Source organism: Mytilus californianus, unplaced genomic scaffold, assembly GCF_021869535.1.
Source record: "Mytilus californianus isolate M0D057914Y unplaced genomic scaffold, xbMytCali1.0.p SCAF_61, whole genome shotgun sequence".
In the NCBI taxonomy this organism is placed as follows: Eukaryota; Metazoa; Mollusca; class Bivalvia; order Mytilida; family Mytilidae; genus Mytilus; species Mytilus californianus.
Window position 1 is genome coordinate 835,960 of NW_026262714.1, and position 14,462 is coordinate 850,421.

At 30.6% G+C, this 14,462-nt stretch overlaps 1 protein-coding gene across 1 annotated transcript; it reads right to left on the reverse strand.

Moving 5' to 3' along the window:
- Positions 1 to 674: 674 nt before the first annotated feature.
- Positions 675 to 6,443, reverse strand: LOC127707273 (receptor-type tyrosine-protein phosphatase S-like). Its single transcript, XM_052211811.1, has 7 exons — positions 6,336 to 6,443; positions 5,788 to 5,824; positions 5,221 to 5,318; positions 3,725 to 3,870; positions 2,807 to 2,942; positions 1,121 to 1,270; positions 675 to 680 (listed from the first exon to the last, which is right to left on the reverse strand). Exons 1-7 carry the CDS (start codon positions 6,441 to 6,443, stop codon positions 675 to 677), a joined length of 681 nt encoding a protein of 226 aa, XP_052067771.1.
- Positions 6,444 to 14,462: the final 8,019 nt, after the last annotated feature.

A 14,462-nucleotide genomic window follows, 5' to 3' on the forward strand; every position in this document is an offset into this window, starting at 1 on the left:
CTTGGTAAAATATCATTCACTGTATTCTTCGAAATATTCTCCTTTAGTCTTGCAGATGTATATTTGTCAGCAAAATGTGATGGACGATGACTTTGTAACCTCTATTAAAAAAGTACTAGTATGATGCATTGTTGGTTGCTCCATTGATTAATGATTATTACGCCGAATATGCGCAAAAAGGCTACATCGCGGCGATGAGCATGTGTTTTATATGAACAGATAACATATATATTTGTGAAACATAAATACGCAAACAAAATAGTTCTTAAATTCAAATATGTATATTTTACAGAACAGCAGTAATCTGATATAACTATTTATTTGTTAAGAATATCTTGCAACTGACTGTTACGTACAAAACCTAAATAATAACGTACCAAAGTTTAAGACTTTAGCCAGACCTCATCATGACTACTTACTCTTTTCTACAAATCTTCATCGCAAGTGAGGACACGTAATCGTTATATTCCCACATATGGTCAAGGGGGTTGTATACCTTAATCATTTTGTATAAAAATATGTCATGAATCGGATATTGTGTTGATTTGTACAACATGTGTATGAAGCGTGTTTAACGATAAATTCAAAATTAAGATTTTTGAGTAGACTTGTTAATCCCACAACAAGTACGGAACAATCATCAGTGGTTATAATGTGTTATATATCTTGATGTTTTATGTCTGTTAATGAATTCGTATACCCACATTTAATTTAACACAATAATTTATTCTTTTAACTTATATCACGCAATTATATTTCCACTTTCAGAACACTAAAGATTGTTCTGGTTTTTTTTTCTCAACATGAAAAACAGATATTGATTTTCTTGTCCGTAGATTTTGATGGCTACTTGTAGACTTATCCGTCGTGAGTATCACATTGCATCCCCTTTTGAGAAGATGAAAATGAATTAGTTGATTCAATGTTTTGTTTCTACTATATTTGACCTTTGGAAAAAGATTTCACTAAGTCACAACAACAAAAAAGGAATTCAGAAACAGAAATGTAACATATAAACCTTACCTTGCAACTCAAATATAATTTGAAATCATGGATCATTATGTATTACATAAAAAAAACTGTACATCATCCGTTCTTCCGTTAATATAAGATTACTTACCTGAAACTCTAATCTGTACACCTTTTGGTTTTGTGGAATTGTCGCATTGTCCTGTTCGTCAACATATCTACAGAAATCTTTCACTGGAATAGATGTGTCTGGCACGGTGAACAATTCTTGCAATGCTTCAAACACAGCCTCATATTGTTCCTACAAGTATTGAGCTCTACGTTTTATGTATTAACTTTGATAAACACTATTCCAATCGTAATGTAGTGATTAACAAATATTAGAAATGAAACGAAGTTCATTTCATATCGTGCATGTAAAACTAAATTTTCAAATTGGATGTTGTCATGTATATGTATCGGGGAAATCAACAATCTAATTTAACATGATATGACTTCTGACTTGAATCCATAAAGGAATTAAGAAATACGAAATTAATTATATAACAATTAAAATACTAGTACTAGTTTTCGAAATTTCCCGATCTATGAAATACTTCGATCATTCAAAATTAGTGCACATCATTACAAAAGTTTAAACCGTTCATTCATTGGTGTCGTTATCTATTGAATGAAAACGGGTTTGACAAATTTTGAATATTAAGTGAATTGATATATGCAGTCGGCATGTTTCGTCCAAAAATCAAATTCATTTACCGTACTTGTAATGAGTTTAGACAGAGTACACTTAAAAGATAGGAATAAAACATCTGAAATAGATCATCATAAATAAGCATGTCACTGTCAACAAATTAGTATTTCGGGAAGTATAAAATCAATTACCGTATATATTTCTTATAGATAATGCATTTCAGAAAACGTATTTATTAGAAAGGATCAAAGCACACTGTTTTCACAATCAAAATTATTTACGGATATGATGCCTCTTCAAAACCGTTGCTTCTGCACAAAAACTGTTTTAAAATTGAGGGTTCATCAATATAAACTATTATTTAAATATTAACTCTTGTAACAACAAGTTGTGGAAATGATGTTGATAATAATGAAAAAAAAACGACACTAGAATGCCAATGAACCTGTATTATTTGTATATCATACATATATATAACACAGGCCAGGGTTGTAAATCATAGTTCAGAAATTTTCAATTTCTCCAAATATAGCGGTAATATTAAATAGATGGTGTTGAGATAGCAGATCGTACCTGTTACTTCTGGACAAGGATAATTGTTGCATGAATGTTTCTATTCAAGATATTTTTTTCAATTATAGGAAACGAGATATAACAGTAATTGAAAGATTTCCGAAACTATGAACGTTTGGTGACATGTTCGAAAGAAATGGGGTTGGGTAGGTCGTCATCTGATCTATTGTACACGTAAATAACAAAATTATCATTTCCAGAATAAGCATCCTCTGTATAATTTTTTTATCATTATTTGACTATTTTGTTTAGAATTTCGACCACTGACCATTGCCCACTGTTCTTACTTTCATAGGATCACTCTTTTTCAAAGTGACCCATTAAAAGTGTTGCGAACAAAAATGCCGTAACTTACGAAATGATTGAAATGTTAAAAAGGAGACATAAGAGGTCATTTTCATTATGTAGAAGTCGTTCCACGAAGTAATTAACTAATTAAAAACTATCAGATAACAAAAATAAATACGAGAAAGGGAAATTCTACACCGCTTGATTCACTGCATTTTAATTGTTATCTTTTATTCTATCTATTTTACAAAGATTTAACTACAATTATAACCTAATTATACCTACAAATGTTTGAATCATATTCAGTCTGTCCCTCCGCATAATCTTCACATATTCCACGATATCGACATAACCAACTGATTTTCCATGTTCGTATAAAGAATCTATAGCAATAAATGTCCCCGTTCTGCCAATGCCAGCACTGAAATAAAATACCACCTGTACATACAATTCAGAAAGATGTTAAAACTAATAATAAGTTTGATTCAATTTTAAAGATTTTAAAACATGCTCTGCTGTCGCTAAAAACTTAGATCGCCCCTGAAAACTGAATAATGCAAAAAAGTTTACCGCTACTGTTCATTTGAGCCAACACTAAACGAAAATACCAGCAGATAACCTCAAGATTTCAAACATACAATTACATCACATATACTTTGAGATCATTTGATGCATTTTACAATATTGTTAGAGTGTTTTTTTGGCATCTATATCCGTTCAATATGTTTAATTATCCAGCTACACTTTCTTGCTTGATCTTATAACATGTTATTGTCTAACAATATTTTACTATAAACGATTGTCAAGAATTCTTCTCATTTTTATTTCTCCGTGTCATAATTTTCTGCTTATAATACATTTAGATATAACATAATTATTTGCGTTTCAAAACATAGTATAGGATCAAAGACGCCTTTATCTATTGAAAAGAAGATCTCAAATGTTATGCATGCACAATTGCAAGACTGTTAAAAATTGTAATAAACGTTTCAACAAAAAATACCGAACTCCAAGTTAAAATAAAAAAGAGGAAATTCACAAAACCTGACAAAACTTACTATATCAACCATTTTAACGAAAGGGAAACAATCTTGATAAGGCATTTCCCGAAGAAAATGGTGGGTGAAACCTTGTTTGATAGCTAGCTAAACCTCACACTTGTATGATAGATGTATACAGTAATTCTTGAAGAAACAAATATACCTGCAGTGTACCAAAAGTGGTCCATGCTGATCACGGTTATTGTTGTTGACTGCCCTGTAGAAATTCACCAGCTTTATACTGTCTGGAACACCGTGATCAGGCCATTGAGTAAAATGATAATGGCGAACCTTTCGTTTTTCTTTTGCCTAATATAATAAAATGAATACTATGATTTTTAAAAACTAAATAACATAAAACCATTATTATTTTTGCTTTTTATTCAAAACAATACGTCATTTTCAAAATTTTCATACTGAATTTCGAGAGACAATGAACTCTAGACCTTTACAGATTTTTACGAGAAAAACAAACATGACGAGGGCGCTGATTGGTGTCTTTTTGTTATACAACATTTCAGACTTCATTACCAAAATTGCTCTTACAGACAGTAGTAAATACATTTCATGTATTTTTGTTTTAATATAAAGCTCAGACGCTACTCTGTTCAATTTGTAAATACTGATTCTCAGATCCTCTATTATTATATTCCATCTGATTATAATAAAAGTTAGTTATAGAGTAAACTGACGTGTGTTTAGGATTATTATCATGAACAACCGTGAGGTTCATTAACCGTCCGTATGAGCTCTGTTGTTTGTATCATCAGTATTGTCTTTTAAGGAAATTAATCAACATTAAGATGCTAATTACCGTTTTGTGTCCAACTTTAATCAGCCTGTACACATACTCGGAGTGTTCTTTTTCTACTTGCATGGTCAAGGTATAGCAGTCTACTATTAACGGTTTGTTAGTTGTCTTTGGCCAATACTGTTCACATTTTTTCTACAACGTTACAGTTATACATTATTGCATTATTATTTCGTCTGTTTTGGATAAAGATAAAACAAGACCAAAAAGGGATATAAATTTTGGTTAGACAGCCGCCAGTCCAACAAAACCTTATACATCAAGAAGATAATTTCATGTCTTTGGCTAAACAACATGTTAACCTTGGGCGTTTGTAATTAACATTGACTTGTTGTTTAACATTTCATTAAAAGGTTGGTTTTGGTATCGCAATAGTTACGTCACCAAACTAATACAAAATGTGCTAAATGCAAAATATTAAGGTTGAGATGGATGTGCTAGTCTCACAAACTCTGGACTTCCTTTTAATTTTTATTAATAACCGATACTAAATCACAGAAATGTTCAAACTTATGAATCATTACACTTGTTAGGCAGGCTTTGCTTTGCTTGCTTTTCAAATTGTTGACGCTGTTTGTAACAATGGTAATTGAGTAGTTTACAATGCTTACACATGTAGTTTGTTTTTGAATGCGGTACTTACATTGAATTTTATAAAACATGCTTGCACAATACTGTAAGGTAATATAACGCGTTGATAATAATGTTTTTTTTTCAAAAATGTTTACTCGATTGTACATTATAAGGGAAGAGATTTTAAACAAAGAGTAAAGCAAACATTCTTTTATATTCCTGTGAATGTACGTTATATATTCAATATCTAACACGATTTGAATAATATCAAATACTTTTCTATTTTCCTCCAGTTGGGTGACCATCACTATTTTGCAGACGTTCTCCTGCCAAACCATATGCCAGAAATCTCTAAGAGTATTTCTTTTTGGACCTGAAGTCGACAAAACAAAACATGTGAAAGTGCCCGTCAATGTCTAAAAACGAATGGAGTTTACTTTGTACGACATCGCATGTAATTTATTGATTTCTTTTCGAATGTGTTTACTTGAACATACGCTATATAAAGCGCGAGATTTCAAAACAACAACGCGCGCAAAAATATGTTGATTATCAAACTATTTACATCTTAGTTATTTCTATTGTTGTACTTTTTTTATGAAGACGATACTGTTGACCCCACATTGTTTTATCGTGATAAGTATTGAAAATCTTTGTTATATAATCATGAATGAAATTGACAAAACATGATGTTTTTATCTCCTCAACATAGCAAACGATGTTGGCATATAAAACCAATACGGATTAGTAATTTTTTTGTATAATGATGATCTATCATGAATATTTAATCTAAAATCAAAATACGACAAGACTTTATATATTCTTTGATTATATACACAAACCTTGTGTAGCTATGTATGCCTTTTCTTTATGATAGCTCTGCAATTTAATAATATTACATTAATTAAATGACGCTTCATAGTTATACAATTTACTTTACAACCTTACTCAATTATTTAATAAGGGTAAACATATCGTAATAAATGATCAGCATCAAAATGCTCATGTATATGTGCATTGACAGACACAATATATATGATCCAAATATATCGTTGATAATTTAGATTTTTTTCAGCATATACGATAAGTTGTCTCTCATATAGCTCACCCAAACAAACAATGATGGTTAATACCAGCATTGACACTTACTCTAAAGCTGTCATAGCCGATTTAAAATTTCAGTTGCTTATATACTTATGTGTATATTTTATTTTCTCCTAAGTTTTGTTATTTTTCAATTCATTTTGTCACAGTTTTTAGACTGTTAAAATGTAATTCTGATACATTCAAGTTCATGCTACATAACATGAGTTGTAAAATTCTGTGTTTTTAAAAATTAAATATTATGTTTATAGATAAACAAATGCATACAAATTTAAAAATAACTTACGTCGATGTAATTTGCATTTATATAATCATATTTTGTGTCTCCTTTCAACACTACTCTGGAGTGGTCATCTGTAAAAGAAAAATGGGTTTCTGTGGTTTTGATACTCATTTATTTTGTAGCATAGATACATGTTTTATCTTGTGTTTGTCCTGTTTTAATTATTGTTCACGGTAACAACACAATTCATCAACAAATTAGTTCCTGATATTGGTGTGTTCAATGTTAAAACGTTCTCAATATATCTTCATTTTTTTTCACTGACGTTTGAAATAATTTCCGCGCGCGCAAATGTTCAATTACTGTAAATAGGAACATATTTCTTACTCTACATATACAAGATATATATATTTCTAAGTATTTTGTCACTTACATGGCCATGTAGTCAAAAATCTGTTTTTAGCTTTATTCTCTTCTTTTGATCCCTCAATATGAGCATGAATAAGACCTTTCGGGAACATCTGAAACATATTTAATTCATCAATTTGACGAACTAATCAATCATAGATCTTTACCTTAAACACTGTACTTACGCAATATCATAATAAAATCGTATGACAAAGCTACATAAAGCTTAACATAACTATAACAATCGACAAGAATGGTAAAAGAGAGACGAATAATACCAAAAGGACATTCAAACTCATAAGTCGAACATAAACAGACAACGCCATGGCTAAAAAGGAAAAAGACAAACAACATAGAAAACTAAAGACTGAGCAACACGAACCCCGTCAAAAACTAGGGATGATCTCAGGTGTTCCGGAAGGGTAGGCAGATCCTGCTCCACATGTGGCACCTGTCGTGTTGATCATGTAACAAACCCGGTGATATGTCTAATTCGGTAGGTCACATTCGGGGGAAAGGGGACGATATTGTAGTTACGACAATTGGAACATATCCGTCGTCATCTGTAATGTTCGTTTTAGAATATGACTACCTTGACAACTTTCGAATTCTGTTGGATCTCCGGAAAAAAAGGGAGGTTCGTTAAGGTGTGAAAATCCGATGGCCTCATTTTAAATTTTAAATTCCCGTCCTAATACAAAATATAAGACATTTTGGTGTATGGCAGGTAGTTGTCTCATTGGAAATCAAACCACGTCTTATAATGTTCATATATGAAATGTAACATTTACTACATAGCATATACCGTTTTAGAGAGTATTGATTTCTTTGGAGTATTTTTTATTTTCAAGATATCAGGCTTTACATTTGGAACGTTAGACGTCCGTTTCGTCTACATAAGAATCATTAATGACGCTCGAATAAAAACGGCCACACGAACAAATCCAATACAAAATTGAAGAGCATTAACAACCAAAAATTCTAGCCAAATATTCACAGTAGAAAAAAAATTAAAAATAAAAATAGATGTTGTTTTTATTGAAATATAATGCATTTAAAAAAAAAGAATTTTGTCCACGCTGTGCATAAAATAGGGAAAAAAAACAAATAAGGCTGAAAATGCACCAAATATTTATATTCAATATGAATATTCACATTGAATATAAATATTTGGTGCATTTTCAGCCTTATTTTTTTTTTTTTTTTTTTTCTCTATATATTATATATATATATATAATGACTGAATAATAGCCAACGATAAATCTTACGGGGCGATGGATCATATAATTATGATACAGTACACTACAAAATATAATATATAACCAGTCTAAAAGGGTACAACATCACCAAAAAATAACAATAAAATGAACAAATGTTACTATAATATTTCGGATAACAGATATCCTTCATCAGTATGATCACGATGTAAAATGAATCTTATCAATCTGTTCTGATTATAAAACTATAGCAATCTTGAATCTATACACAAAAAAAAACAGTTTTACCAGAACATACTAGAGACGCTAGTACAATTCAAAAATTTCCATACACGGCGCAACGACATACCTAAAATAAAAATAGTAATAATTTGCGATATGAGCTAGCACAACTTAAAATTCCAAAGGTGACGACAGTTAAGATGTTACAACAACTGCGTGGAAATACATTCCCAATAAACAGCACTGACCTATCTACATGATCTAAGCTTGTATAATATTTCAAAGTTGACAACGGTAGAGTAATTAAAACAGAGGCTGCGTATTTAAACACCCCAAATAAATAGCAGTTTGATAATGATAAGAAAAATAATTGAACGTGACTGCGTACTTTTACATCCATCCCAAATGAGTAAAACCCTGTAATTAAAACTAGTATAATTAAAAAATTCCTTAAAAATGTAGAAGTCTAGTACAGAAGCCGGAGCTACTGGAAACAAGTCATGGCAGGAAAATAAGTGATGGCAGGAACAAGAGTGATGGTAGGGAAAATGAGTGAAACATTCCATGTTATATATATATATTTGGAAGATAAACAGTGTTTTGAAAAATTAAATATTTATATTCTGAACAATGCTTAGTCGTGAATAAAATCAGATAGTATGTGTTTTACAAACCATATATTCTTTTTCAAATCCTTCGTCGTGACGTTTTTCAATTATTACATCTGCTAGGTCCTCAATACGAATTTTGTATTGACATATATCATCTTCCAATATCATGTTGCCATATACATTCACATTCTCTTGTTCCTCTACATCTGGTAAGTTATTGGAACTTATGTCATCAATATTGATTTTTCTATCGTGCTTTTTTGAAAACGATAGTCGTATATTTTCTGAACTTGTAAAGTTGCTTTTCACATTTTCATACATTGCACATTGATTAGTTGTAGATGAACAAATTTTGTTATCTGAAAATTTAGAAATAAATATAACGAAGAACATTATAAGAGACAGTTTAAAAACAACATCGTTAATATATGTGTAAAAACGTTTCATTATAATTACTCTTTAAACATCATTTTGTTAGTTAATATTTTGGCACGGTACTGTACTTCTGCTAGCGTCTTTGTTTCATTGGATGAGTTGTCGTGTTATTATTTATTTCTTCCAATCGAATTTTAATTTGTTATGTAGAATACGACAGCTTCGTGACTTGTTACTGACGGGTGCGAACTGCTCATGCTTTATTTTTTTTTTTTGGACATTAATTATTGACCATTGTTTAGATTTTTCTTTTTTTTCTTGTAGCGTTGATGTTGTTAACGTCTTAAATTGTATCAGCCTCTAATTACTATGACACAGGAAAAGATAATACATGTGTGGCCACAAAATAAAACATATATACATATATATATACATGTATATAAGTCTAAATTGAAAATAACGTTCAAACCTATGATTGCGTTGGAAAAAAACTGCAATTTGTATACGTGTGCATGCAAAACAAATTTGTTGGTAGAGGAGTCTAAATACAGCACAAACAACATTTTCCAAACGACCAAAGTGAAAAGTATATTTAAACAAAACGCATTTGACAAACAGGTCGAACAACGTATGTTCTTAAACACTGCTGACTGTCATTGGCAATTGCCAAATAAACGGATCACAAGATGTAACAAAATGGATCTTTATTATTAATTTAATACCAAACAGAAAACAAAAAACTTGCGGAAAAGATGGTGTACCGCAAACATGAGGTGCAAAAATTTGTACACCATATCCGGATTTCGACAATTAATGTCTCTTCAGTGATGTTAGAAATCGAAACGGTATTTGGAAGGCCATATAATTTACCTCAATTTAGGATAGACTCTTAAATTTTGAAGAGTCGAAATAGGATGAACGGATCATATAAACCCGAACGAAAATTACATGTATATATGTGGTGTATAGTTAAATGACGTCCAAAGCAGTCCGATATAGATTGGACATAAATGTAAATCACATCGATCCAATTATATCCAATGATAGCATATTAAAAGATACTACACTATATGTAACCTTGCATGACATTAAAACGTTCAAATATAAATGTTGGAATTTTTAGGTGTGGACATGGGCACATTTTAATGACTAACGGTTAGAATTTGAACTTTTGTGACTTTTTTTAATTGAGCTTTTAATTTTGGACCGGTAAAGAATGGTTCTAGTAGTTTCGAGGTACTGGTACCAAATGTATTTTTACTTTTACTCAATCATTGGAAGAAATAGTTTAACTGATTCCCATAAATGAAATAACTGCTTAAAGGGGTAGACCTTGGAAAGCCCAAAATGTTCCTTTCGTTTAAGTTTTCTTATATTTACACCATTGAAATAGTATGGGTTCATGCATCATCTGCCAAATCATCTGGCATATATTCTCGTGTTTTTGCATCTGTTCTCATTAGGAATACCCATGACTGTTGAAATGCGTAGTAGACAGTTTTTAAAGTAAATCTGAAATGTTATGGTAATTTTTTGTATACTGAGTGTAAATAAATGGTATAAAATTAATGATAAGGCAAAATTTCTGGACAGCTTAGATAACACATTTATTTTTTAAACTTTGCCAGGAAAAAACATTGTCATTCGATTCCTGAAAAAATTGCTGAAACAAATATTGTTGATAAACCTTGAATATCGCAAACTTTTATTGAATTTGCCTGTTGAAATTTTCAAAATCTTCAAAGGTTTATTTAACCTTCTTTTTTAATTGTATCGATTATTTTAAAATACTACTCTTACCCACCGAGGATCCTGTAGTCATAAATTTTGTAGACGTATCAGCTGAAGATATGAATTATATCTAATTAATAGGTTTTTTCTTTCACTTTTCACAACCAGGGTCTCATTTATATATATAATTAGGGATGCAAAATAAGTTTATATTTATTATAAGATTGATTTATTTTTCCCTTTTTTTTGTTGAAGCCGACAAAACTATATTAGCCCATTTTTTTTTTTTTTTTTTTTGCTGTCAGCATCAAAATCGTTGCAAGCCACGTACAAGTTACACTTCTCCAGGTTTCAGCTTAATAACACTAAAATAATGATAATTTTCAGAAATTTTTATACTTTTGTAAAATACCATACATTTTGTATTTACATTGAGTTGTCAGGAAAATCAGGATGTGATTTACACCATCGAATGAATGACAAGAACTTCTCAATGGCATCCGCAGTTGTTGATTTTGTGATATCAAACATGATCACCGTGTCTATAAAATCTGATTTATTTCTTTTCCCCATTTTTGCTTTCACTTGTCTCTATGTATGTATATATGTAAAGATAAGAACGTCTTAACAAGTGACAACTCTACGACAGATCCATCCGTTGGATCACCAGTGAAGGTGATAAACGGCTGAAAACACATATTATATTAATAATTACTCTAAATATCAGCACAACAATGTTTAATCTGCAAATTTGCGGAAGCAAATTTTTGTTCTTCCCTCGCCGGGATTCGAACTCATGCTATTGGGATATCGAAACACCGCCTGCACTGTGTCCAGCGCTCTAGATCACACGACCACCTAGTCTGAACTAATAATTCACACTGTATCTTACGATCCTTTACGATAGATATTTAGCTTATCTGCAATCAATTCCATCTTCATGCCTAATATATCATGTACTGTGTTACAACTCTATATTCTACTGAGGAGGAAAGGTAACACTTGGCCACCGAAAACTGAATCATCAGTTATCTATGTTGTGTTTGTGTATTATTGCTTGTCTGTTGGTCTTTTTCTTTTTTAGCCATGGTGTTGTCTGTTTATTTTCGACTGATTAGTTCAAATGCCCGTTTGCTATCTTTCGCCTCTCTTTTTTAACGGGAAGGAATAAACTATGTTTTATTTAAATTATTAGCTTATATTGTTCGGGATGTGTGTTTATATTGTGCAATTATTATGCAAGTTCCTCTATGTTCACTTTAAAAATGATGAAGAAATGTGAGAAATTTGAACATTCCGAAGGTTCATATGCATGTCAGGAGGTTTACAAAAAGACGTATTGGCTAGAGCAATTATTATGCGTCAATATTGGACTATGGAATACAAAACTAATCATGTAGCATTTCGAGGCAAAAATAAGCACTTTCATAATATAAAAATTCCAACCCAAGTTGGTGTGTGTTAAGGTTATTTACAAATATTCACGTTTAACATGTTTGTATTGATACATCACCAAAATAATAAATTGCCGTAATTGGTACAAGTTTACGATCTTTTTGCTTTGCCCTTAAACTTCGTAGTTTGATTTGGCTTTGCAACAGCTTTGATTCAAACGCCACTGATGAGTTTAATGAAGCCGAAAATTGCGTCTATCGTACAAATTGATAAACCTGATGTCATGCAAAGCTCTGATTCATTGCCCGGCTTAAGCTATACATTTTGATCTTTTTTGGTTATAGTAGCTCTTCAATTTTGGAGAAAAAATTTGGATTTTCCAATACTTCGGCCTCCTCTAGTATCATCGAAGAGACAATTTTTGCCAAAGTGCCGATCTGGTGCAGTAAAATTGTTTCCATTTATTTAATTGATCAGGTTTTATCAATTAGAAAGAATACTTTAACCGTTTAAGCATTTAGTTATTTTTTCTTGCATCTTTAAAAAAACAAATCAATTTAAAACGTACATAATCCTTAATCCACACCCGTACAATATACACACACAACTCTAGATTCAATTTTGATATTTACCCGAGAGATCATAAAATATATATCTGAGATGAAATTCGATAGTTGTCGCAAAAATGAAACAAAAAAGTATTTTTTTTTTTGTAGACAAGAAACAAATTGAAAAATTTTATTGAAATTTAAATTAAAAAAATATATGCCAACTTTTAAGTAAAATGGCAAAAACACACATATAGAGTTACGTTTAAAAATGAAAAAGAATAATTATATTGATAATAATTAACATCAGTTTTATAGATTAAAGGAGTATGGGTAGAACACGACTTGACACACGATTCAGGATTTTCCATGTACACTAATTAGAAAAGGTTTATCTTTTTTTATCTATAGATTGCATTCTGAAGTACACATGCTTGGCTCTGATCGTGGATTGTTCAGCGACTAATATTACATAATATACAGGATAATATCAATCGAAAGCAAAAGAAAAATATTTGATTTGTAAAATCAGATCATTCGTTAAATTCAACATTCAAAATATATTTTTTTTTAAACACCAGCATGCATAATTTGAATATGACTGATGTACTTATTATTAAATCTAACAATTAGCATTGGTAGTCTCGGCAGCTGTTTCTCTCCTAGTGCGGGAAGTTTGTTGTTCAACAACCCAACACACGTTAGTTTGTTGCGTTATTCCCTAGCTCTTAGATAAATTCCGAAAAATCAAGAAAGCGTTAAACTGTTCTTAAAATGAAAAGCAAAACTGGTGCAATGAAAGATAATTCTGCTACGAGACAGACATATAAACTGTTCACCAGATTTATAATTATGTACATTTTCTTTTATGAATCATTTTTTACTTAATATACTATTTTTTATATTTTTCTACTATATAATTTATTAGTTCTTGCTCAAAGTAATTGATTGTTAAAAAAAATGCCAGAGAAGTATCAAAATCGACTTTTATAGGTACCTAATGGTGTATATAAACTGTTAGATGAATTTTGACAATATGCTTGTATTTTTTTTTGTTTTTTGGCATTTATTTAAAAGGTGCTTTATTCATTAATTCCATTGCATTTGATGTAGTCCTACTTAAAACATAATCAAATGTTTTTATCAAATATTGTATGATATTCACCTTTATACTGGTATACATGTATATGTTTATGGTTTTTATAAACAACAATCCTTAATGTTCATTGTATTATTAATACAAATACAAAAGACATCAACAACTCATAGAGTTGCCTACATATTCACTATTACAAGTAACAAAAATAGTGTTATGCAATAAAACGCTGAGTTTTATCTGGTTGTAAATTAATTTGCCCCTAACTATTCTTTGTTTTAATAACACTCAATCTATTATATTTTATTCGAACTATACCAACATTTTTCATATTCATATAAATTTGTACCTAAAATATTGGCATAGGTTAAACATCTGTCAAAAGTCAACAAAATTAAGTAAATCAGACACTTTTAATATATTTTTCTTGACAAATAATTGTCTAAAAACAATAATTTTACATATTTTATAAATAGGTCAATGTGGTTTGCTAATACTTTTTAGAATTCGTACACATGCAAACAATTCTAAGAACAGTGATTTTCCATAATGCAAAATATTAAAGATTAAGATGTATTGATGGTTAA